The sequence below is a fragment of the Tribolium madens genome, unplaced genomic scaffold, assembly GCF_015345945.1.
Source record: "Tribolium madens isolate multiple individuals breed KSU strain unplaced genomic scaffold, Tmad_KSU_1.1 Scaffold_91;HRSCAF=231;Tcas5.2_LG7, whole genome shotgun sequence".
NCBI lineage: Eukaryota > Metazoa > Arthropoda > Insecta > Coleoptera > Tenebrionidae > Tribolium > Tribolium madens.
In genome coordinates, this window is record NW_025401063.1 from 4018578 (window position 1) to 4041550 (window position 22973).

Here is a 22973-nt window from a genome sequence, read left to right on the forward strand (position 1 = left end):
GACATTTGACGTATGCAGTACCCAAATCGCTTGAAAATAGCTCAAATTGCATTAGTTTCGGAGAAATACTACAATAATTTCTCACTTAAAAACGATAGTATGCACAATCAGAGATGGCAAAAATATTGCCTAAAGTGTTTCTAAAAACAGTATATTGAAAAACAAGTTTTATAAGACCAGTCTTGAAGCACGAATTCAAGTTTTAAAAACGAGTGGCGTAGCCACGAGTTATTTTAAAGAACTAATTGATGTGAACTAATTAATGTGATCTTGATTAAGAGTTTCATTTTTATTTAGTAAAGTGTCAATCGAGACTTTTCAAAACATCGTGCTACAAAAGACAGTAGGGGAGACTAAGAAAGTGTCAGATGTACAGTTGGAGACAAAATATGTACTTTGGTCGTCACTTTTCTGACACTTTAATATAATTCAAGCTGTAACGTTAAAATGAATGACAATTTCAAATTAATGACAGCTATTATATTTTCCTATCAAAAATATATACATACAACTTGTTAACTATGATTGACAGTAGGTAAACATAAGGTTAACAGTCCTAAAGCATGCTTTACAATTTAATATCACTCAAGTCACATTGACGACCAAAGTATTTTGGTACTGGATTAAAAAATTTCTAGACTTCCAAAAAAACTTTTGGAAATTTCTTAAAAAAATGCTTAAATTAAAAAAATGTGAATCGAGATTATTTAAAACATCGTGTTGCCAAAGACAGTAGGGGAGACTAAGGAAGTGTCTAGAAATACTGGTTTAAACAATATCTAAACTTGCAAAAACACATTTAAAAATTTCACAAGGTCTTATGAAACGGGGTTTTTATACTATTTTTTTGTGATTTGTCCTCTTTATGCCGTTTTTAAACATTTTTTTTTACCTTAATCGATTGAGGGATTGTTGTAATGTTTTAAAACATTTTAAAATAACAAAATTTGGTTGTTGAATTTTTTAAGAATTGAATAAGTTTTGTTTTTGGGATATTTTTTTATGAAGTACTTTATTTATCATCCTATTGGTTTTCAGGCAATCAACAAAAAAATCAGTGACATTGAATTTGTTTTTTAGTTTATTTTTGAAATAGTTATAGAACTTAAAACTTCTAGAGTTCTAGTTGTGTGAATAATTTTGGCTGAGTTGTTTATTTATGAAAAATTTCGGTCCAATTTTACGCCAGATTACATATAACTTGTCCAAACTGTACGATTTAATGAGGCGAAAACTGAAGGATTTATATCATAATCAAATGTAACATCATTTGGCTCAGAGTCGACTTTTGTTTATAAAATATTGAAGTCGTTTTTTGCATTTTCACGTGTGTCACTATGAGATAAAATAACGGTTTGCTGAATGAAAGGCCGTTAAAATTCAATTTTTTTCATTTGTGTTTTTAGTTTCAACGACCGGCCTGTAGGGAACAGCATATCCCAACGCAGCGATTACAACAGTAACGGCCTTAACGGCGTTAATCGTCCTCCTCCTTTCGAAAGAAATGGTTGGGCACCTCCCACAAATACCACTTCAATGATAAACCATCCACCACCAACTATGATGGCCAGTAATGGAATAAGTCAACCCCCTATGCAATCGGGGGGAATGGGGCCGCAAAACGGGGGCCCCACCGGGAGCAAAACGACGACACAAGTGACAATACCCAAAGATGTAAGTGTAGAAATCGATCATTCAAGTGAACTGTCACTTTGATTTTCTTGGGGATAATTGTTTTAATTTGTTTTTTGTAGTTGGCGGGGGCTATAATCGGCAAGGGCGGGGGCAGGATCCGCAAGATCCGGCAGGACTCCGGCGCCGGGATCACGATCGACGAACCCCTTCCCGGGTCCAATGATCGCATAATCACCATCTCGGGTACACCGAACCAGATCCAGATGGCGCAGTACTTACTCCAGCAAAGGTGAGGTCGCACACTAACATGGGTTTTGGGGGTTGTGGTGTTTGTTTTTTGTAAACGCTCTTGCAGTGTGCAACACTTCTCTCTTTTGTTCTTGGCGGGTGGACTAAAACTAATCCTGGTGTGGAGTGACTAACATGAATGGTGTTGTGTGGAAGACTAGTGATTTTGTTGTTCTAATTTTTACGTAACAAGGAATCACTAATCATCCCACAAAGCCGTTCGATGGCTTCGTGGAACTTCGCTATTAAATGTCTGGTGGTGATTCATTGCATTTAACCGATTGTAAGTCAGTTTATGTAAATAGGACGAATTCATCTGTTGCATTATTCATGTATGCACCATTTTAATGTCAAACTGCTCAAACTGTTTCCAACACACCTTAATTGGACGAAAACGTGATGGTAATTTTCAATGGATGACAAACACGCCAAATAATCGCTTTAAAAACTAATTGGATAAAAAATGTAAAGAAGAACAATTGAAGGTGTGACGGTGTTTTAGTAGTGTTTTGTGTTGAAATCGAGTCTAAATGTTGTTTCTTTTGCAGTGTCCACAACAACGCAGACCGCAGCAGTTACTAATCTCATGCCCTGCCAGAAGATCCGCAACTGAAACATTTATTTCGAACATTCCAAGAATAGCTTCGCGGGCATTATTTGAGACATACATCACGAAATTTTCTTATTGTATTTATATTTTTACAATTTTTGAGAAGAATCAAAGTATTTTTGTTACATTTTGTATGAGTATATTGTGAATTGGACGCATGGTGTTGTATAAACCATGCGTTTAATATTATTTTATATATTTATAGCAATTATACATTTAACCCAACTTGATGTATAGTACTAACCAACGATGCGTTTGCATTTTTGTGCATCAGGGAACAATTCAGTACAAATTAGGTTTTTGTTCAATTTCATTTTACATTGTTCCATGATCGAATTGCAAATATACAACCAAATATTTTTATAGTTTTAGGTTCTTATAATCAGTGGATAAGAAATAAATGTCTGATCAATAAAACATTTCAAGTAAAATTCTGTTTTATTAAAAATACTTTGATCAATAAAATTTATATGTTCAACAACGTTAGCACCTACTAAAATACTGTGCTTATATACAATAAAAGCTACTTAATACTTAATGAGATTAGCTGCTATCACCACAATAAAATATCATGACACGTGGTTGTGGTGGTGCTGTTTGGGGTGCTCCGCCAAATAGAAAACGTAAATTAAAGGCACCGCGAATATAACAATGACTATACACAAAATGAGAGCTTTTAACGAAATATCACCATCGACTCCGCTGCAGTCGATTTTAGTCACAACCGGTTCCTCGGGGACGCTCTGGGGCAACAAATGGACCTCCTCATCGTCCTCACTCGTCTCTTCCTCTCCCGCCACGTCATGACTCTTTTGCGTTAAATTACTATTAAAAATAATTTGGTTAACTTCCGTTTCCTTTAAGCTACTTGTCAGTTGATCGGTATCAACCTGAGTACTGGGTGAGGGATAATCGGGGGAACTTCTGCCGCTGACGTGCACCCCAGCCAGAGCCATCGCGATGGGGTATTGGGGCACTTTGATCGTCCTTTTGGCGAAAATCTCATTTTCTTTGTGGATGTTATTCAAGCGTTTCAGATCTTCAATCTGGAAATTGAGTTGAAAAATGATTTAAAAAATCGCGAGAACTCACAGTGCAACAATAACGGATTGCGAGGGACTGCAGGGTGTCGCCCTCCTCTACGAGTTTCTCAACCGTCGATTTTTCCTTTCGAGGTGAGGGTTTCCGTAATGTAAACAATTCAGTCTCGTCATCGCTATCACTGTGTTTACTAATTTTCTTATAACTGGCGTCTAATTTCGGTCTGGAATAGTGCAAAATTTCGTATTTTGGATAAAATAAAGGGTGAAGACTCACTTTTGCCTTTGTTTCATCATTTTTGGAGGAGTTGTACTACATCTGGAATCTGAGGTTAGGACGTTGACACCTGTCAATTTTGACGTTTTTAGGGATTTTCTTTTGTAGAAAAAGGCTTGTTCACAAAAAATTGAGATTTGTCTTTTTTTCTATTGCAAAGTTTTTTAAAGGAGTGGACACGAAGTTATGTTACTGAAATACTTGTGCAATAAATTGAGTAACTAAATTTCGTCATTGCGGTTTTATTAATTTTTATAGAAAATTTAAGTGTGGCTCGTTCACAAATGAACAAGTTGAATCAGTTTGTTTATTTTCCAGAAAAATACAAATTTGTGCGTTAATACGGCCCGAAGACTTATGAACTGACTTATAAATGGTGGAAGCAATGGACTCGAGTGATTATTTCGAAAGTTATCAGGACTTGGCTGTAAGTACCCTCACATGTCAACCCTAACCTCAAATGACACATCTTTTCACAATCATTTATTTACACTTTAACAATGGCTTTTCCGAAATTTTCGCCCCGTAGCATCTTCATAAATGCTTCCGGTGTGTTTTCAAACCCCTCTGTGATAGTTTCAAAATACTTCAAACGCCCCTCTTGAATTAATTTGAGGTTATCTTCAACGGCTTTATTCCATTTGTTTCGCCAGCGAGTTACGCTAAATCCTTCCATTACGAGGTGATTAACCTTCACTGGTGTTTGCACTTCCCGTGCTGTAATTTTTTAAAATAATACTAGACTAAACTAAAATTGAGGTTATGTCACCTTTGGTGTTTTCATCATTGTAAGTGGAAATGGCCCCACAGATGACCACATGACCGAATTTGTTCATTCGGTGCAGTACAGAACTGCTCACGTCGCCCCCCACATTGTCAAAGTAACAATCGATGTTTTGTGGGGTTGCTGCCGCCAAGTCTTTTTCAAAATTCTCAGATTTGTAGTTAACGAAAGCGTCAAAGTTGAGTTCTTTGACCAGTCGTTGGCCTTTTGCATCTGAACCGGTGACACCCACCACTTTGCACCCTTGCATCTTGGCTAGCTGGCCCACGTGGGTCCCTACAGCCCCCGCAGCCCCTGAAACGACTAGCGTTTTGCCCTCGGCGGGCTCGCACAGTTGCAGTCCGTACAGGGCTGTGACCCCCGTCATTCCCAAGACCCCCAAAGCCAGCGATTTGGGCAAATCGCCGAAAGAGAGGACTCGAGGTGGGAGACTGAAGAAGTCTCCGGGTTTTTCTGAGGCTACGGTGTGTGTCCTCCAGCCAAACTCCCCCACGACGTACTCCCCAACCGGATATTTCGGGTTTTTACTCTCAATTATTCTGCAATTTCGGTCAGTTTAGTTATTTCGAAATTGAGACTGTTTTACTTTGCCACTTGTTCCCCCATTATGGGGGCCCCCACTGCCTTCATAAACACACGGATGTAAGGATCAACGCTCAAATATTCGGCTTGTACTAAAAATTCGCCGTCTTTTATTTGCGGAACCGATTCCTCGACTATTTTGAAGTTTTCGTCTCGGGGGAATCCTTGGAATTTTTTGTTCAAGATTATTGTTTTCCCTTTCATTGTTACTGAAAAGAATCTTTGATATTTGGTTGCGAAATATAGGGATTGTTTGAGAATTGTGAACATGTTTATCGAAATTACAACTTAATAAAACATAACTCAAACAATCGTTGCTATTTTTAGGCGGATTCGCTGACCTTGTGCTTGTTGAAATTAATTTGTTGTTGATTCAGTACTACCACTGATACTACTTTATTTCCCTGTTATCACTTTATCTGTGTTCATAACCTTTAAAACTTCAACATGTCTAGAATTAACAACCTACTATCGATTAATTGAATGTATTCTTCTCTTACTAATAATAAAAACAGTACCTAACGAGATTTTTTTTTTTTCAATTTAGTGCCTTTAAGATTTAAGGGTACCGTTTGAATACCTTAACAACTTCTGAGAACAGTATTGCTAGCCCCACCAAAAAAAAAAAAAAATCACCAGAATTGAACTAAAAAAGTGTGAGATTTACACTTATTATTATCTAATAGTTTGGCCGTAATCGTTGTTCAAAAATCAAAATTTTCAAAATTGTGAAACTTTAATACGATTTACGCCTAGAAAACCATATTTTCAAGCGTTTTTCCGACTTTATGTAATTGACTATTTTTCACCTTCAAAAACTCGAAAAATTCGTAATTTTTTAAACTTAACCCAATAACGTTTTATGCATTTTTTTGAGTCTTTAAGATCTCTAGAGATGTAAAAAAACGTTGTATGGAACAATTTTACAGTTGAATTTTTTTTTGGATTTTATATTGGTTTATAGCCAATAACTCCGGACTTATTGGTGATAACTTCTTATATTTGGTACCGTTGGAAAGAAAATTAAATTTTCTATCATATACAAAAAGCAGTGCTTTACGGTAAATAATTATCGAGAAAATTTTTATTCTCACCTGAGGATGACCACTTTGTGGTTGAAACGCTTTGTGTTTGAAATAAAAGTTTGGTATGACGGGTTTAATCGTGTTTTTGTTTATCGTTTCCATATCGAGAGGATCCAAGAAGAAGGCGAAAATTTCTGATAAAGTGAAAAATATCAAAAATATAAATTCGACTATAAATTCAAAACTATTAGGAATTTTACAGGTTTCTTGACGCCAATCGATTCTCCGGAACATCCTACATAAGTCTAGGTCAAAATATTATATCTTTGAGATGTGTTTTTTACAGTTTTACGCTGATTACGATGGTGTTAAGCTTTTTGCTCTAAGTCTAATAGTTTGGCCATAATCGTCGTTCAAAAAGTAAATATTGTCAAAATTGTGAAATTTTAAACGCGTTTTTGTACGAAACTATAAGACTAGAGCAAAAAGTTAAAAACCATTAAAATCCACTTTAAATTATCTATCTAATGGCGCAAACCGGAATTCGCTCCGGGTTATGGTTCCGGTTTTAGTTTTTTTCATAAAAAAGTCATATCTCAAAAACTGAGTCCTAGGTCAAAACGGTTTGGACAGGCGTATTCTCCAGTTAATTTTACATACAGTACTAGTTTTTTAAAAGAATAAAAAAAAATTTTTTTGGTCAAAATCGGATAAGTATAGTGCTTATGCTTCTAGCCTTATTCTAAACTTTAATACTAAATATCTCAAAAACTATGCATCGTAGAGTATTCTAACTAGTTGAATCGTGTTCAGCGAGTAATTTTACGTCTAGAAAACCATATTTCAAGCGTTTTTACGACTTAAGATAAATTGAGTATTTTTACAATTTTACTACCGCTCACCTTTAAAAACTCAAAAAATTCGTAATTTTTTAAACTTGACCCAATAACGTTTTATGCACTTTTTTGAGTCTTTATGACCTCTAGAAATGTAAAAAAACGTTATATGGAACAATTTTAAAGTTGAAATTTTTTTGATTTCTGTCTATTGCCAATTACTCCGAACTTATTGGTAATAATCTTTTATGTTTTATTTTGCCACTTGTTTCCCGTTATGGGGGCTCCAACACGCGGGTGTAATGTAAATAATATAATTTTTGACTTAATTTTTTGCTTAGTTTTGGCGACATTACAAAGCATTTTTGGCCAAGTTAGTGTTTTCTCGGCTTTGACTTTTGCTCAAAAACCAGTTAAATCGAGCAAAACAAAGAAAATAACATCAATTTTATTTTATTTTTGTTATTTTTAGACGTGTTTGGACAATATTTTACAAAATGAAATAATCTTTGGTTTAAAAACGAAATAAAACAAGCTAATAAATACTAATGTGAATTTAATTTTTATTTTTTTTAGCCTGTTTTAACGAAATTTTTTGGGTTGATTGCTTAAACGCCCAGAAAAGGCAAAAAACACTATTTTTGTTCCAGTTTGTTAAAATTGTGACTTGTTTTTAGCAAAATAATTGTGTTTCTATGTTCTAGCTGAAAAATCTATGTGCCTACTAAGTAGTGTTGCCAAAAAAATTTTTTGTCACAAATATTAAAACACTTCACTTTTTTATTGTTATTACTAATTATAAACCGTTATTTACAAACATGTTTATTTATTTTTTGTTATTTACTTTAATTCACAAGAAATATTTAAAAAAATATTTGGCCTTAGCCAAGGATTATACCGCAAACTTTTGTTGGTTTAGTGGTTCTAATCTATGTAAATTTTTAGAATTACAACTTGAATAACTTTAAAACAAGGCAATTCAACATTTTTTAATTACTCACAAACAAGAAATTACCATATTGTGAAGTGTTTTGATTATTATTTGTTTTTCTATTTGTTGATTATATTTTCTTGTCATAAGACGCGACAGTCAGACGCTGATGATTAATTTTGATGACAAGATTAGCTTCATTAATATGAAACTCGATTTAATAGTTTTTTGTTACCACTTTGTTAATATTAAATAACTCAAGCATTTTTAAACCTGTTCTATTGTTCCTTCGATAATATTTGCAAATGCATATACAAAGTATTGTTTTGTATGCAATAAAACTGCAACACAAAATCGCTTTATCACTCCTACAGTAGATATGGTGAAAGCCCGAAAATTCGTCTACCACAGCCCCTTCGACGGTCTTCCAAAAGAAACCGACTTGAAATTGGTCGAGGAGGAACTACCACCACTCCGAGATGGAGGTGAGGTTTCCCAAATCGACAATTTCGCCAAAAAAATATTTTTAGAATTCCTCACGAAAGCTGTATTTTTGAGCGTTGACCCTTATATGAGGTCTCGGGCACCAGGAGTGGACCTTGGGGCGACTTATATCGGTTCCCAAGTGGCCAAGTAGGTACCTAAAACCACCCCCAAACCAAACTTAGCCTTTCTTTAGAGTTATTGAAAGTAAAAACCCCGAACACCCTGTAGGAGAACACTTAGTTGGGCGCTTCGGCTGGCGCACCCACACGATTTGTGATTCAAATTCGGACTTCTGGCTCGTTCCCGACCTTGAGGGTCTTCCCCTTTCTTACAGTCTGGGCGTTTTGGGAATGCCAGGGTAAGCATTGTCACTTGTGCAAACCTAACCCTAGTAGAAACACGGCCTATTTCGGCTTTCTGGAAATCTGTCAACCTAAACCTGGCCAAACTGTGGTCGTGACGGGGGCTGGGGGCGCAGTGGGGAGCATCGTGGGGCAAATTGCCAGAATTAAGGGTTGCACGGTTATAGCAATCGCCGGTTCGGAGGAGAAGGGCAAATGGCTGATTGGTGATTTGAAATTTGATCATTTCCTCAACTACAAAGATGTTGATTTTGAGACCAAACTCGAAGGGGTGACCCCGAATGGGGTTGATTGCTACTTTGATAACGTTGGAGGGGAGATCGCGTCGATTGTTTTGACTCGGATGAATGAGTTTGGCCGAATTTCGGTCTGTGGGGCCGTTTCAGGATACAACAATGATTTTTCAATCAAAGGTAGTACCACGGATTTTTTTTTAAAACGTCATTGTGAATTCTAGCAAGTCCCATTCAGTACCTCATGATTCGGAAGCAATTGAAAATGGAAGGTTTTAACGTGTATAGATGGCAGGAGCGTTGGTTTGAGGGGATTTCCCAAAATATGAAATGGATTCAAGAGGGCAAATTGCAATACCGGGAGACTCTAACTGAGGGTTTCCACAACATGGTTAAGGCCTTTATTGCCATGCTTGAGGGCCGTAATGTAGGGAAGGCTGTGGTCAAAGCGTAATTACGGAAAACTACATACTAGGAGACGAAACGAGATACAAAATTGCTCGATTTTTTGTAGTCCGGTCAAAATAGACAGTTCAAATAACAAAAATTCCGACAGAGCTAAATTTTGGTGGAGACCTTGGGTACACCATTAGAAATAAAGTGTCAAAAGTCCCCATCGATCCCATGTGTGCTAAAAAAGTTCTTCGGGGTCAAAGGTAAAAATTTGAGGTTTTTTGGATTTTTTTCGAAAACGGTAAGTTTTATCAAAAAAGCAGTCCAGACAAAAAAGATAGACCTTAAAATTATCTACAAAAAAGGTCCTTATACTTTTTTTCTAAGAATCACCATTTCTGAAATATCGCGATTTTAATAGTTGGAGGAGTCACGTTCTACATGATATGCACATACAGAGTGCGTCAGAACTCGCGCCTCCAAAAAAAGTGTATGTATGTAGGGTAAGGTACCAGGAACATGGAAAAAATAAAAAAAAATTCTATCTATAAAAATTTCGAAGTTATGAGAGTTTAAATTTTGCACTTTGCCTTTATTTATTTCTGTTGGAAAAACAATTTTCCAAGTTTTTTTGCTACAGGCTATTAGAAGAAAAATCAAGGAAGCTGTATCCTAAATTGTAACTCTGTTCAATGTTCTTTGTGGCTTTCATTGACAAAATTTTTGTATCTAATAATTATAAAAAAACATATACAAGATCATCAGTATCATTAAATAGACATAAAAAACTGTCAAATGTCAAAAAATAAATGTCAAAATTTATCTTATCTTATCTTACTTGAAATTTTTCTTCTACTTCATTAAACTTATGAATATCTCGATCTCATTGGAATTAAGAAGAATTTTTTTGGTAAAACATACAGGCTGTTTAAAAAATCGCGCACTTCCTTGAAAGGGAGTAATTGTAATCCCCAGAGTACTAAAAAAATGTTTAAAAAATTCTATCTGTCAAAAATTTTTGACATTTATTTTTTGACATTTGACATTTTTTATGTCTATTTAATAATACTGATGACCCTGTTAATGTTTTTTTTATAATTATTTAGTAAAGGTACAAAAATTTTGTCAATAAAAGCCACAAATAACATTAAACAGAGTTACAGTTTAGGATACAGCTTCCTTCTTCTAATAGCCTGTAGCAAAAAAACTTGGAAAATTATTTTTCCAACAGAAATAAATAGAGTCAAAGTGCAAAATTTAAACCCTCATAACTTCAAAATTTTTATAGATATTTTTTTAAACATTTTTTCCATGTTCCTGGTATCTTACCTTATATGTCATTTTTCTCTGGGGCGCGAGTTCTGGCGCACTCTGTATGTGCACATGATGTAGAACGTTACTCTTACAACTCTTAGAATCGCGATATCTCAGGAATGGTGATTCTTAGGAAAAAAGTATAAAGACCGTTTTGTAGCTAATTTTAAGATCTATAATTTTTGTCTGGGCTACTTTTTTGATAAAACTTACCGTTTCCGAAATAAATTTAAAAACGTCAAATTTTGACCTTTGACCACGAATAACTTTTTTAGCACACGTGGGATCGATGGGGACTTTTGAAAGTTTATTTCTAATGGTGTACCCAAGGTCTCCACCAAAATTTAGCTCTGTCGCAATTTTCGTTATTTGACCACTATTTTTATGACTAATTTGACCGGACTATTGGACCCAAAAAAAGTGGTACAGCGAAGTAAAAATGAGGGCGCTTAGAAGAGCGTTTTACCGTCTCAATTTCAAATCGTTTTAATTTAATTTAAATTCCACCAGACTACTAATTGCTTGAAAAAAAATGCAAAAATGTTGAGCTTTACATTCTTAATAAGCTGTGAAAAACGAACAACTAATTTTTTACGAGAAATATGAGAGAAAACATATTTCAAATTTAAAATATGTGCTCCGTTTTATGTTTTTCAAAATGCTGCGAATAGGTTGAAGATACAAGAAAAATGTAAGAAAGAAAGTTGTAGAGAATAAAATTTTCTAGTAAAAAATCCGCGAGACCATACATTTTTAATATTCAAAGACATTCAAAGCCACTCAAGGACGGATTCGTTTCATTTTTACTGATTCAGTGCCAGAGGAACACTTTAAAGCAATTTAAACCTAAACCGTTATATGGAACAATTTTAAAGTTGAAATTTTTTTGATTTCTGGCGAGATTTTTGTCGGTTTTTGTCACCCGGAGCAGTCTATTGCCAATAACTCCGAACTTATTGGTCTTTTATGTTTTACTTTGCCACTTGTTTCCCGCGGGTGTAATGTAAATAATATAATTTTTGACTTAATTTTTTTGTTAGTTTTGGCGAAATTTTATTACAAAAACGTACCAAAAAGCATTTTTGGCCAAGTTAGTGTTTTCTCGGCTTATTTTTGACTTTTGCTCAAAAACCAGTTAAATCGAGCAAAACAAAGAAAATAACATCAATTTTATATTCTTCACTTCACTTTTTTATTGTTATTGTTATTACTAATTATAAACCGTTTTTTACATACATGTTTATTTTTTGTTATTATGTATTTTAGTTCACAAGAAATATTAAAAAAAATATTTGGTCTTAGCCAAGGATTATACTGTAAACTTTTGTTGGTTTAGTGGCGATTTAAAAACTTGTGAAATTCTATTAATCTATGCAAATTTTTAGAAATACAACTTGAATTACTTTAAAACAAGGTAATTCCACATCTTTTAATTACCCGACAAACAAAAAATTACCATATTGTGAAGTGTTTTGATTATTATTTGTTTTAAAGCAATTTAAACCTAAACCGTTGAAGACAGAAATATGGTCTCGGGAACTTTTTTGTAGCACATTTTATTCTCTACAATTTTGTTTCTTACACCTTTTTTTTGTATCTTTAACCGCATTCGCAGCGTTCTCAAAAATATTGGGCGAAACGCAAACTGATAATTGTTCATAATTTATTTTTAACACTGTTTTCGATATTTTTGAGAACGCTGCGAATACGGTTGAAGATACAAAAAAAGTATAGGGAACAAAGTTGTAGATAATTAAGTTTCCTAGAAAAAAGTCCTCGAGACCATATCTCTATCTTCAACCGTTTAGGTTTAAATTATTTTTTTGTCTCTTGACCACCAATAAAAATGACAACGTATTCGTCACTTGAGCGTCTTTGAACGTCTTTAGGACCTAAACCATTGAAGATAGAGGTCTACGCTGATTTTTTTCTTGAAAATTTTATTCTCTACAACTTTCTTTTTTATATTTTGCTTGTACTTTTAACCGTATTCGCAGCATTTTCAAAAATATGAGACGGGGCAAATTGCTAAATGTTTGAAATTTTTTAAAATACAGGTTGTTCCATTTTTATTGTTACAAATTTAACCAGGTGATAGAATATTCAATTTTAAGATAAAACTTTCTTATAAACATATATCGAAAAAATTTGTATAAGGGAGCCACATCCCCTGAAAGGGGTGCATTTTTTAATAGATTTTTTCCAAAATTTCAGAAACCATCGTGGATAAAATTACAAAATTTGGTACAACTGATAGCCTTTATACACCCAAATGAATTCAAAGATAAAATGTCGAAATTTTTACTCAGGGGCGTCCTAAACTGGGGGGTTTTGGGTAAAAGGTACCGTAACTATTTTGGCGGTTGGTTTTTGTCAGTTTCAGCCACAAAATTCTAAATTTCATAGTTTTTCACAAAAAAGAGGTCTTTTGCGTTTTTTCGATAAAACTTACCGTTTTTGAGTAAAATCAGTTTACAGTTTGTCTTACAGACCATAAAGAGGATAAAAATTAAATTTGTAGCACCATTTAAGAAACCCGTGATTAAAAATTTTAAAATTTAAATTCGTTCAGGTGTTTAAAAGTAATCAGCTGTACCAACTCTTGTAATTTTATCTATTCTGCAATAGTGGGAAAACCCCATTAAAAACTCATCTCTTTCAGGGGGTGTAGCTCGCTTATATAACATTTTTTGATACATGTTCAGGAATCTTTTGTCTTAAAATTGAATATTCTATCACCTGTTTAAGTTTGTAACAAAAACACGGAACAACCCTGTATAATTTTCAATAAAATTATTGAGAATTTAACGCTCTACCTGTCTATATTTTTTTATTTGCGTTTTGCTCACCGTTATGTAAATACAGCCATTTTTTTATTTCATTAAACGGGAAAGGAACAACTGTGCTATCTGGCCCCACTAACGGGGATGTTTTGCTTTACATCGTGTCGTATTCTAGTCTTTAAGCGTAATAAAAAAATTAAACGTTTTGGTTGTGTTTTATTAAAAAAAATAACAAAAGAGTTAAACTTTAACGACGGCTTTCCCGGTGTTTCCCCCTTGAAGCATATCGACGAAAGCCTTGAACATATTGTCGAACCCTTCAGTGACAGTCTCCCTGTACTTCATTTTCCCTTCTTTGATCCATTGTTTGTTTTGCAAAATCCCTTCAGACCATCTATCCGCCCATCTATGGACGACAAATCCCTCCATTTTCAATTGACTGAAAACTAGGGGAAACTGGACTGGATCGGCTCTTGCCGCACTTTTGTCATTGTACCCCGAAATGGCCCCACACACTGAAACCCTCCCGAAAAGGTTCATTTTGTTCATGATGATAGTACTGATCTGCCCCCCCACGTTATCAAAGTAACAATCGATGCCTTTGGGGGCCGCTTGTGCGAGTTTTTTCTCAAAATCGGGGTCTTTGTAGTTGATGAAATGGTCGAATTTTAGGTCGTTTACCAGCCATTTGCCTTTTTCCTCCGAACCGGCGATTCCAATAACTGTGCAACCCTTGATTTTGGCTATTTGACCCACGATACTGCCCACGGCGCCGGCGGCGCCTGTGACGGCCACGGTTTCGCCGGGTTGGGGCTTGCAGAGCTCCAAAAAACCGAAATATGCTGTATTTCTAAGAAAAAAAGAACACAAGAATGATAATAAGTGAGAGAGGGTTTTTACCCCGGCATTCCCAAAACTCCCAAGGTGTAGGATAGGGGTAACCCTTCGAGGTCAGGAGCGAGCCACGCGCCAGGTCTACCAACTTCCATAGGCCTTCCGTTCGAAATTGAATGAGTTCGCCAACCAAATTCACCAACCACGTACTTCCCCACTGGGAATTTGTCATTTTTGCTTTCGATTATTCTGAAAACAGAGCAAACTTTAGGTCTAGTGCATGAAAATAGTATATTACACTAGTTCGGGAACAAAACAGAGATAAAGCGTTCTGGGATCGAGTTTCAATTTTTCTACAAATGACTGTGGAAAAAAATTGAAACTCGATCCAAGAACGTTTTTCAAGAGAAAAAAGTTGAACTTTTTACATTGAAACTAAAACGCGAAATTGGTCATTTGTTGTTAAGTGCACAGGACAATATTTTTTTTAAGACAGGAATTTTGCCAGGAATTGAAAAAATTAAAAACTTTAAAATTGCTCGAAAGGCACTCATAGAAGTGCAAAAGACCCAGAAAAGCGTTAAAACGTTGTAGATACGCAAGAAATAAATTTTTGAAAAATTTTGTGTATATATGAATACAGAGTGTTCGGTAAACTTACTTTTTTTTTTCAAAAACTAATTTTTTAAATAATACTATTCATTCCTCGTTTTCTTAGTAAATGCATCAAATTTCTTTGGCACATCAGGTGTAGCCGGAAATGCTACCAAATTTCGTTTTTCAAATGGAACACCTATGTTTTTTTGCTCGAAACAATAATAATTGGAATGAAAAATACGGTAAACCACTATTTATTACATTTTACTTTATACAGGGTGTTTCACATAACTTTACGAGGTTTGCACCTAATGTACGCACCCAAATATACAAAAGTCACAGAACACTGGATACAAAAAATACAAATTTAATTATTTAATTTTTGGAAACTCATGACAGTAGTTGTCAAACTAATCACTGTTTCATTAATAGTCATAAACTGCAGTTTTTCAGAAACAATTATCATTTATTCTATCAAGAGACGGCATGAATATGATTGTAGTTTATCTATCTTAATCACTAACTAACTAAAAACGTTGTAATTTTTTAAAGGGTGAACAAACTAGAGAAGATTATTCAATTTTTCAAAATTTGTAATCGAGTTCGTATCGGAATATGTATTATTGATTGCATCTTACAGGCGCAGGCCTCGTAAAATTACGTGAAACACCCTGTATAAAACACTCAGATGACAATTTAAATTTTTGAATTTTATTGCAAATTTTGCAACGTAGGCGGATTTTACTTGTCAAGATATTCATCCAAAAAGCAATATGCTTGGATACGCTTTAATTGTTAGTTTGACAAAGCCTAATTTATCAATAAATCTTATTGAGATCTTTAATAATGGATGATATATTACGACGAATTACGAAGCTGATTTACCAACTTGAAGGGTTTTTTAAGTACAATAAAAATAGAGCGGAAGCCGAAAGACAGTATAGAGAAAAATACCCAAATAGAGTTTACCCAAATCGTTGGAAATTTAGTCGAATTGAAAAACAACTGAGACGAATAGTTTCGCTTCTTAAAACTAAAAAACCTATGGTTCTTTGTGAAGAACAAGAAAATAGAAATCTGAATGTTCTGTTATCAGTCGAAGAAAATCCAAGAGTTTTCATAAGAGAACTCGCTCATCAACTGACAAATTAGATTTGTCAAACCAAAAATTAAACTGTATCCAAACATTTTTTTATTCACACTTTTCCTTTAAAATTGAAAATCAGGCTACGCGACCAATTTCCTTATGAAATTCTAAGATTTAAGATGTTTTTTTAATTGCATTGTGTTACGCAAAATGTAATAAATAGTGGTTTACAGTATTTTTCATGTCAATTATTATTGTTTGGAGGAAACAAAACATAGTTGTTCCATTTGAAAAACTAAATTTGGTAGCATTTCCGGCAACACCGGATGTGCTAAAAAAATTTGATACATTTATTAAGAAAGCTAAGAATGAATATTATTACTTAAAGATTTACTTTTTGAAAAAACGAAGTAAGTTTGGGTGTTATCAGACGGGGCGACTTGGACCGAACAGCCTGTATATTGGATTAGAGCAGAGAATCTGTCGGCCGGTGTGGTGGTGGGGTTCGAACTCCGGTGAAGTCAGCAATTTTTCTCTAATTCAAATACAATTCAAATAACTGTCAAAAGATGGCGGGGGCATAAATGCGCGAAATTTAAACATGCGCATAAACACATTGAGCAAATAAGAGAGAGATAGCATTAAGGCATAAAAGCAAATGAGAGACCAAAGCATAAGAACGAGAAAGAGAGCAAAACAAAAGAGCTTTTTTATCGTCACCTCAAATTTTTAATTTTCTTACGAAAAATTCGAATACTTACAATCAAATAAGTGTCAAAACATGCTTTAAAACATGTCCTAATAAGTATAATTTTAACCGAAACTGTCATAACTCATATTCTTTCCAACTTTTTACATGCAAGTTAATTTGATTATTACTTTACGATTTTGATTACTTACTTTGCCACTTGCGACCCAATGAAAGTCCTGCCGAGAGTCAAGCCAGGGGCATAGGCCCTCATGTAAGGGTCCACACTCAAATAGACCGCTTCTGCTAAAAACTCTACAAAATGAGGTTAGATTTCAGCTGAAATAACGTTTTTGTAAGGTTTTACCTCCATCCTTGATCGGTGGTAGTTCCTCTTCAACAAGTTTCAAATCGGTGGCTTTGGGCAACCCTTCGAATTGCTTTTCGAAAATGTATTTCCTGGCTTTGACCATGTTTACACACCCACTGAGCATACGTTTAATAATGTGCGATGACATTGTTTGTGTTTATTTATACCGGTAGTAGTGAGACGGGAGGACAAGGTTAAACGAGATTATTGCAACTATGATGTAGCGTTTTTTGACGTGTTTCCTAGTACAGTTGTGGCCCTTCTGATAATTAAATGCTTGTCATTGGGGGAATTAGAAGATAAGACTGCGACTGCGTTAAAAACTGAATGTTTTTATTTATAGAAAACAAGATAAGTGGTGTCAAAATTATCATTTAAACTTTAACTATAGCTTTGCCCAAATTTTTCCCTTGCAACATTTCGATAAACGCCTGGACCATATTATCGAAACCTTCAGTGATGGTTTCGCAATATTTCATTTTCCCTTTTTGCAACCAATTGAGAGTTTTCTGGAAAGCTTCACTCGCCCGGTCTTGGTACAAATAATTCTGAAATCCCTTCATTGTCAACTGTTTTCTGACCATGTGGTGTTGAACAACTGAAACTGAGGTACTAGTAGTACCAATTATGTGGATTAAGGGCCCCACCTCTGGGAGGGTCACTAACATCATAATTGTACGACGAAATGGACCCACAAACTGAAATCCTCCCATACTCCCTCATATGTCGTATAACCGCCGAACTAATCTCCCCTGCAACATTGTCAAAATAACAATCGATGCCTTCTGGTACCAACTGGTCCAGTTTTTGGGCAATATCGTCCGTTTTGTAGTTGACAAACCCATCGAAACCCATTTGGTCGACCAAAAATCGCCCTTTGCGCTCCGACCCTGTGATACCAACAACCTTACAACCCCCAATTTTGGCAATTTGGCCCACGATGGAGCCCACAGCACCCGCCGCTCCTGAAACAGCAACTATTTCCCCACATTTCGGCATGCAAACATCCAAAAGGCCGAAATAAGCCGTCGATCCCGGCATTCCCAAAACCCCTAAAAGGTACGACATGGGTAAATCACCTAAATCTGGGACTAGATAAGGAGCTGGTGCGTTTCCCGCCCCTTGGACGTGACTGGGAAGTCCCGAGGAAATCGTATGGCTGCGCCAATCAAATTTCCCGACTACGTGTTTGCCCACTGGGTATTTCTCGTTCCTGCTTTCAATTATCCTGCAACCATTTTCGTGGTTTTTCTCCCGTGAGGGGATAAAATACGTACTTTGCCACTTGGGTCCCTACCATGGTTGCCCCCAATGGGATGTTATGGGCGTAAGCGCGCATGTAGGGATCCACGCTTAAAAAAACCGCCTCTGCAAGGAATTCTGGGAGAAAACAATTGGTATTAGCCAATCAAAACACTCACCGTTGGTTTTGAGTGGTGGTAGTTCTTCTTCGATTGTTTTGAAGTCGGATGGTTTGGGCATGCCATCGAACCGTTTGTTGATGGTTATTTTCTTGGCGATTACCATTCTGGTTTGTTTGGCAGATATGGTGCTTCGGATGGATGCCATGACACGTGATTAAATGATAATTTGGTGTTTTCTTTAAATAAGGGACAAGCAACCAACTATGCACGCGGATTGTTGGTTGCATATAATAAATTCAAGAAATGAGTATAGTTGGAGACAAAATACTCTGGTCGTCACTTTTCTGACACTTTAATGATTACATTAAAAAAGGTTTGAATTATCAAGCTTTAACATTAAAATGAATATTTTCTTGTCAAAAATATGTAGATACAACTTGTCAACTATGATTGACAGTAGCTAAAAATAAGATTAACAGTCCTAAAGCAAGCTTTACAATTTAATGTCACTCAAGTGACATTGGCGACCAAAGTATTTTGTCTCCAACTGTACAAAGATCTTTTTTTCTAAATCCTGTAAAAAATTAATGATTCTTCTTGGTTGACAAAATAAAAATTAAAATTAATGAAAAGCAAAAGGTAGTGACTTATACAGAGAACGGAGTAATTAGTATAATGAGAGAACTCGAAAAGTGACAAAAAGGACGACTTAATTTTCTCTATTTATAACTTTTTTTGTTATAACAAATAATGAAGTATTCTGAAAAAAAAATGACAAACGTCACAAAAGTGACCACTTTTATGACTAAATGTCACAAGCAAAAAAAATTTTTTTAATTTTGTTTTTGCGCCTAAGAATTTTTACTACGACATTAACACTATTGACTAATGTTGTTTCTCTCTTTAATTTAGCAATTTTTGAAGAGGGACATTGTAGATTATTAGCATTTAAAATTTTGCACTACTAACTGCACTAGTTAAATTAGTAAACACTTTCGAAAATTTTAACACAAATTCCGAAACTGACGCGTGATGTTTGTTTATAAGCGTTGTTACGATTTCATCACAAAACGTCCTGATTATTTTGTTTATTTACTTGCTAATTATAGTGTTGCTTTTTACTCTCGATCTGTTTGCGGATAAAATAGTATATGTTTTTCGGTGTAAAAGTGAGTTAATGTGGCTCAGTTGAATTAAACTATCATTTTTACTTCTAATTACATAATGTCCTATTAGTACCCCTCTTTTACTTCTTAAAATCACTAAACAATGATGTATGTTCTTTGATTTTTTGCTTTTTTGAATAATGAAAATAAAAATTGTTCCAAAGTTACCGTTTTCTAGAATCTAAGCCATAAAAACAAGTTTTTTTCTTAATGTATTAAAACTAGCGAAAAACATTTCTTGTTAATTTTTTTAGATGTCTAGGAAGAGGAAAAATAAACATCTCAAGAAAGTCACATTAAAATTTATTTATTTAGCAAAAATATTTGAATAAATTATACAATTATTTGGTGTGTAGTTAAAACAATAGAATTTATGTAAAGAAGTGTTTTTTGAGAATAATTTTGAAAAGTTGCGTTTTTTTGATAGATAATTTTGATAAATAATTGCGAATTAAAAAAGTTTTATTTTCTCCTAGACAGACCTCTTGGGGTTACAAATGAAATAACACACTGTATGTTATTGATTTAGTTTTGCTTTTATTTTTGGAAAAAAATTGTACCTAGTTCCGGACTTATTAAATAAAATTTCAAACCCCTTGAATTTTCCTAAATTTGCTTAGTGCATGGTTGAAATCCACGGACTCGTGTTCCACGTGCGACGACTTGGTCCTCACGACCGCTTTCCCCACATTTTCGCCCTTCAAAACCCCAATAAGCGCCCTTGTGGCATTTTCGAACCCATCAGTGATGGTCTCGCGATACTTCAACTTATTTTCTTGCACCCACTCTAGGTTTTGCTTAATGGCTTCCATCCACCGATCCCTAAACTGCAAACTCACAAATCCCTTCAATTCTAGTTGTTTGGAAACAATCGCCGGTTGCACAATCGCAGCTAAAACCAGAAACATACTTCCCGAAATCAAAATTTTTGACTGGTACCTCTGACTGGGTTCTTGGCGTTGTACGACGAGATGGAACCACAAACCGAGACGCGCCCTCCTTGGTTCATCAGTTCCATGATGGTGGTACTCATATCGCCCCCCACGTTATCGAAATAGCAGTCGATTCCTTTGGGGGCCCCGATTTTCAGATCCTCGGCTAGATTTTTGGTGGTTTTGTAGTTGATGACGTAGTCGAAACCCAGGGATTCCAACCAACGGGCTTTGTCCTCCGACCCGGTGATCCCAATCACTCTGCATCCTTTTATTTTGGCAATTTGCCCCACGTGGCTCCCCACGGCCCCGGCAGCCCCACTCACGACCACAGTGTCGCCTTCTATGGGCCGACAGATGTCCAAAAAGCCGAAATAAGCGGCCACTCCGGGGGCCCCCAAGACGCCCAAAGCCAGCGAAGGGGACAAAATCCCAATGTCGGGCAAAACATAGACGAAATAGTTGTTGGGGTCTTGGACGATTGTGTGGCTACGCCACCCGAAATTGCCCACGACGATGGCCCCCACCGGGAATTTGGGGTTTTTCGAGTCAATTACTCTGAAAATTTGAGCGTTATTCGGGACTCAAACCCAGGATGGGTGCATACTTGGCGACTTGGATTCCGATCATCACCTGCCCTATGGTGTACCCCCTGGCGTAGGCGCGCATGTAGGGGTCCACACTGAGGTACAAACTTTCGGCCAAATACTCTAAAACCGTTTATTTTTCTCTAATTTCCAAAATTTGGGGTACTTACCCCCATCTTCGAGCGCCGGTAACTCCTCCTCGTGCACCTTCAAGTCGCTTTCTTTGATTTCGCCCTCGAAAATTTTCGCAACGGTGTACACCTGTGCCTTCACCATCTTGATGTCGCCAACTGTCGAAAATCACGTCCTTATCGCCGGTTTATCTATTTCAGATTCATCAGCTGATGTTGGGAGATGCACCGAGGAATGGGGCTTACAAACGGGCGATTTTTGATAATGTTGCTCAGATCAAGGGGAGGACTGTTTTGGATGTGGGGGCTGGGACTGGGATTTTGTCGGTTTTTTGCGCCCAAGCTGGGGCTGCCAGAGTTTATGCAGTGGAGGCGAGCAACGTGAGTAAGATTGCTCGAGAGGTGATCAAGGAAAATGGGTTTGATAAGGTCGTTGAGGTGAGTGATTGGATCTTATCAATGGTTGTGATTACTGAATCGAGTGCAGTTTTTGATTATTATTGGTTAATTCGGGCTTAATCTGCTGATCTGATTATGTGAGACTTAATGAACTTTTAATGTATTTTAATGATGATTTTGATGAAAAATGGAGGATTATTATCATTATCTACGGCTTATTTGAAGTAATAATGGAAAGGGCAATAAATTTGGAAGGGTTTAAGAAATCAAATAAATTTCGAAATTCACCAACTACATCTTATCTAAAATCAATCAAAACTTATTTAATTGTTTTTTTGAGATAAAATTAAAAATTTAGTACAATTGTAGTTGAAATGTGTTCCACTGTAATAATAAGTAGAAACTTGTGATGTTTTCAGATATGCCTTGGTATACAGGGTGCGCCAGAACTCGCGCCACAGAGAAAAATGCCATATGAGGATCATGGAAAAAATGTTAAAAAAATCTTATCTATAAAAATTTTGAAGTTATGAGGGTTTAAAGTTTGCACTTTGACTCTATTTATTTCTGTTGGAAAAATAATTTTCCAAGTTCATCAAATTGCTTTATTTTGAAAAAAAACTTTTATTTGAATCAGTATTTTGTTGAAATACTTTGATTTAGGTTAATTTCTAACTTAAAATTGAGCCAAATCGATTAAAAATTACACAAATTGCTTTATTTCAGCCTAAAATTAAGATTGAAGCAATTATACTTATAAAATATATTAGTTTTGAACTGATTCTGTATTAAAATAGAGCAAAATTGGATTGAAAATAGCTCAAATTGCTTTATTTTAGAAGAAAATTCTTATTAGAGCCGGTATTTGGTTGAAATACTTTGATTTAGCTTGATTCCCAACTTAAAATTGAGCCAAATCGATTCAAAATATCACAAATTGGTTTATTTTAGCCAAAAATTAAGATTGAAGCAATTATATTAAAAAAATACATTTGTTTTGAATTGATTCTGTATTAAAATCGAGCAAAATTGGATTAAAAATAGCTCAAATTGCTTTATTTTAGAAGAAAACTTTTATTTGAATCAGTATTTTGTTGAAATACTTTGATTTAGGTTAATTTCTAACTTAAAATTGAGCCAAATCGATTCAAAATATCACAAATTGCTTTATTTTAGCCTAAAATTAAGAATGAAGCAATTATACTAATAAAATATATTAGTTTTGAATTGATTCTGTAA

At 35.3% G+C, this 22973-nt stretch overlaps 8 protein-coding genes across 17 annotated transcripts in view; 3 read left to right on the forward strand and 5 right to left on the reverse strand.

Moving 5' to 3' along the window:
- LOC123011086 (heterogeneous nuclear ribonucleoprotein K) overlaps positions 1 to 2964 on the forward strand; it is a 48107-nt gene extending 45143 nt beyond the window's left edge. For all 4 annotated transcript variants that reach the window (XM_044408364.1, XM_044408366.1, XM_044408365.1 and 1 more), the window contains 3 exons: positions 1407 to 1674; positions 1755 to 1924; positions 2472 to 2964. In XM_044408364.1, coding sequence (XP_044264299.1) covers positions 1407 to 1674; positions 1755 to 1924; positions 2472 to 2505 — 472 coding nt within the window. In that variant the 3' untranslated portion in view covers positions 2506 to 2964. The remainder of the gene's footprint in view (positions 1 to 1406; positions 1675 to 1754; positions 1925 to 2471) is intronic.
- On the reverse strand, positions 2959 to 3928 carry LOC123011096 (lysM and putative peptidoglycan-binding domain-containing protein 3). The gene is made up of 3 exons (XM_044408383.1): positions 3851 to 3928; positions 3626 to 3797; positions 2959 to 3579 (listed from the first exon to the last, which is right to left on the reverse strand). The coding sequence occupies exons 1-3, from the start codon at positions 3868 to 3870 to the stop codon at positions 3103 to 3105; spliced, it is 669 nt and encodes a 222-aa protein (XP_044264318.1). The 5' UTR covers positions 3871 to 3928; the 3' UTR covers positions 2959 to 3102.
- Positions 3881 to 22973, forward strand: part of LOC123011092 (protein arginine N-methyltransferase 6) — a 69838-nt gene continuing 50745 nt past the window's right edge. The window contains exons 1-3 of one of the 2 annotated variants that reach the window (XM_044408379.1): positions 3881 to 3904; positions 4169 to 4277; positions 21537 to 21773. In XM_044408379.1, the coding sequence (XP_044264314.1) occupies positions 4224 to 4277; positions 21537 to 21773 (291 nt within the window). In that variant the 5' untranslated portion in view covers positions 3881 to 3904; positions 4169 to 4223. Of the gene's footprint in view, positions 3905 to 4030; positions 4278 to 21536; positions 21774 to 22973 lie in introns of those variants that run through there. The other variant, XM_044408378.1, reaches the window with a different exon arrangement.
- On the reverse strand, positions 4077 to 5821 carry LOC123011090 (prostaglandin reductase 1-like). 3 transcript variants are annotated; one of them, XM_044408376.1, is made up of 5 exons: positions 5735 to 5821; positions 5558 to 5681; positions 5221 to 5425; positions 4620 to 5173; positions 4077 to 4567 (listed from the first exon to the last, which is right to left on the reverse strand). In XM_044408376.1, exons 3-5 carry the CDS (start codon positions 5418 to 5420, stop codon positions 4338 to 4340), a joined length of 984 nt encoding a protein of 327 aa, XP_044264311.1. In that variant the 5' UTR covers positions 5421 to 5425; positions 5558 to 5681; positions 5735 to 5821; the 3' UTR covers positions 4077 to 4337. The 3 variants fall into 3 exon arrangements, with proteins under 3 accessions (XP_044264311.1, XP_044264310.1, XP_044264309.1); XM_044408375.1 differs by having other exon boundaries at positions 5558 to 5788; XM_044408374.1 differs by lacking the exons at positions 5558 to 5681; positions 5735 to 5821 and having other exon boundaries at positions 5221 to 5550.
- LOC123011093 (prostaglandin reductase 1-like) lies at positions 8190 to 9671 on the forward strand. The gene is made up of 5 exons (XM_044408380.1): positions 8190 to 8493; positions 8539 to 8641; positions 8688 to 8852; positions 8890 to 9269; positions 9314 to 9671. The coding sequence occupies exons 1-5, from the start codon at positions 8388 to 8390 to the stop codon at positions 9541 to 9543; spliced, it is 984 nt and encodes a 327-aa protein (XP_044264315.1). The 5' UTR covers positions 8190 to 8387; the 3' UTR covers positions 9544 to 9671.
- Positions 13780 to 17396, reverse strand: LOC123011091 (prostaglandin reductase 1-like). The gene is made up of 4 exons (XM_044408377.1): positions 17153 to 17396; positions 16998 to 17100; positions 14480 to 14662; positions 13780 to 14429 (listed from the first exon to the last, which is right to left on the reverse strand). The coding sequence occupies exons 1-4, from the start codon at positions 17301 to 17303 to the stop codon at positions 13820 to 13822; spliced, it is 1047 nt and encodes a 348-aa protein (XP_044264312.1). The 5' UTR covers positions 17304 to 17396; the 3' UTR covers positions 13780 to 13819.
- LOC123011089 (prostaglandin reductase 1-like) lies at positions 17468 to 18757 on the reverse strand. 4 transcript variants are annotated; one of them, XM_044408371.1, is made up of 5 exons: positions 18577 to 18751; positions 18433 to 18535; positions 18235 to 18383; positions 17803 to 18132; positions 17468 to 17759 (listed from the first exon to the last, which is right to left on the reverse strand). In XM_044408371.1, exons 1-5 carry the CDS (start codon positions 18722 to 18724, stop codon positions 17530 to 17532), a joined length of 960 nt encoding a protein of 319 aa, XP_044264306.1. In that variant the 5' UTR covers positions 18725 to 18751; the 3' UTR covers positions 17468 to 17529. The 4 variants fall into 4 exon arrangements, with proteins under 4 accessions (XP_044264306.1, XP_044264305.1, XP_044264304.1 ...); XM_044408370.1 differs by having other exon boundaries at positions 17468 to 17753; positions 17803 to 18383; positions 18577 to 18757; XM_044408369.1 differs by having other exon boundaries at positions 17803 to 18383.
- On the reverse strand, positions 19977 to 21781 carry LOC123011087 (prostaglandin reductase 1-like). Its single transcript, XM_044408368.1, has 4 exons — positions 21375 to 21781; positions 21225 to 21327; positions 20625 to 21175; positions 19977 to 20577 (listed from the first exon to the last, which is right to left on the reverse strand). Exons 1-4 carry the CDS (start codon positions 21478 to 21480, stop codon positions 20273 to 20275), a joined length of 1065 nt encoding a protein of 354 aa, XP_044264303.1. The 5' UTR covers positions 21481 to 21781; the 3' UTR covers positions 19977 to 20272.

What these genes read in the sequence shown, in the direction of transcription:
- LOC123011096 (XM_044408383.1), bottom strand. Translation starts at nt 3,870, where the DNA reads ATGATGAAACAAAGGCAAAA. An exon ending in ATGATGAAACAAAGGCAAAA is followed by an intron (nt 3,798 to 3,850) that starts GTGAGTCTTCAC and finishes GCACTATTCCAG; the next exon opens with ACCGAAATTAGACGCCAGTT. An exon ending in CAATCCGTTATTGTTGCACT is followed by an intron (nt 3,580 to 3,625) that starts GTGAGTTCTCGC and finishes CTCAATTTCCAG; the next exon opens with ATTGAAGATCTGAAACGCTT.
- LOC123011090 (XM_044408374.1), bottom strand. Translation starts at nt 5,486, where the DNA reads ATGTTCACAATTCTCAAACAATCCCTATATTTCGCAACCAAATATCAA. An exon ending in ATGGGGGAACAAGTGGCAAA is followed by an intron (nt 5,174 to 5,220) that starts GTAAAACAGTCT and finishes CCGAAATTGCAG; the next exon opens with AATAATTGAGAGTAAAAACC. An exon ending in CAATGATGAAAACACCAAAG is followed by an intron (nt 4,568 to 4,619) that starts GTGACATAACCT and finishes AAAAAATTACAG; the next exon opens with CACGGGAAGTGCAAACACCA.
- LOC123011093 (XM_044408380.1), top strand. Translation starts at nt 8,388, where the DNA reads ATGGTGAAAGCCCGAAAATTCGTCTACCACAGCCCCTTCGACGGTCTT. An exon ending in ATCGGTTCCCAAGTGGCCAA is followed by an intron (nt 8,642 to 8,687) that starts GTAGGTACCTAA and finishes GCCTTTCTTTAG; the next exon opens with AGTTATTGAAAGTAAAAACC. An exon ending in GGCGTTTTGGGAATGCCAGG is followed by an intron (nt 8,853 to 8,889) that starts GTAAGCATTGTC and finishes TAACCCTAGTAG; the next exon opens with AAACACGGCCTATTTCGGCT.
- LOC123011091 (XM_044408377.1), bottom strand. Translation starts at nt 17,303, where the DNA reads ATGTCATCGCACATTATTAAACGTATGCTCAGTGGGTGTGTAAACATG. An exon ending in ACCACCGATCAAGGATGGAG is followed by an intron (nt 17,101 to 17,152) that starts GTAAAACCTTAC and finishes CTCATTTTGTAG; the next exon opens with AGTTTTTAGCAGAAGCGGTC. An exon ending in ATTGGGTCGCAAGTGGCAAA is followed by an intron (nt 14,663 to 16,997) that starts GTAAGTAATCAA and finishes CTCTGTTTTCAG; the next exon opens with AATAATCGAAAGCAAAAATG.
- LOC123011089 (XM_044408369.1), bottom strand. Translation starts at nt 18,724, where the DNA reads ATGGCATCCATCCGAAGCACCATATCTGCCAAACAAACCAGAATGGTA. An exon ending in ACCACCACTCAAAACCAACG is followed by an intron (nt 18,536 to 18,576) that starts GTGAGTGTTTTG and finishes GTTTTCTCCCAG; the next exon opens with AATTCCTTGCAGAGGCGGTT. An exon ending in GTAGGGACCCAAGTGGCAAA is followed by an intron (nt 18,384 to 18,432) that starts GTACGTATTTTA and finishes AAATGGTTGCAG; the next exon opens with GATAATTGAAAGCAGGAACG.
- LOC123011087 (XM_044408368.1), bottom strand. Translation starts at nt 21,480, where the DNA reads ATGGTGAAGGCACAGGTGTACACCGTTGCGAAAATTTTCGAGGGCGAA. An exon ending in ACCGGCGCTCGAAGATGGGG is followed by an intron (nt 21,328 to 21,374) that starts GTAAGTACCCCA and finishes AAACGGTTTTAG; the next exon opens with AGTATTTGGCCGAAAGTTTG. An exon ending in ATCGGAATCCAAGTCGCCAA is followed by an intron (nt 21,176 to 21,224) that starts GTATGCACCCAT and finishes TCAAATTTTCAG; the next exon opens with AGTAATTGACTCGAAAAACC.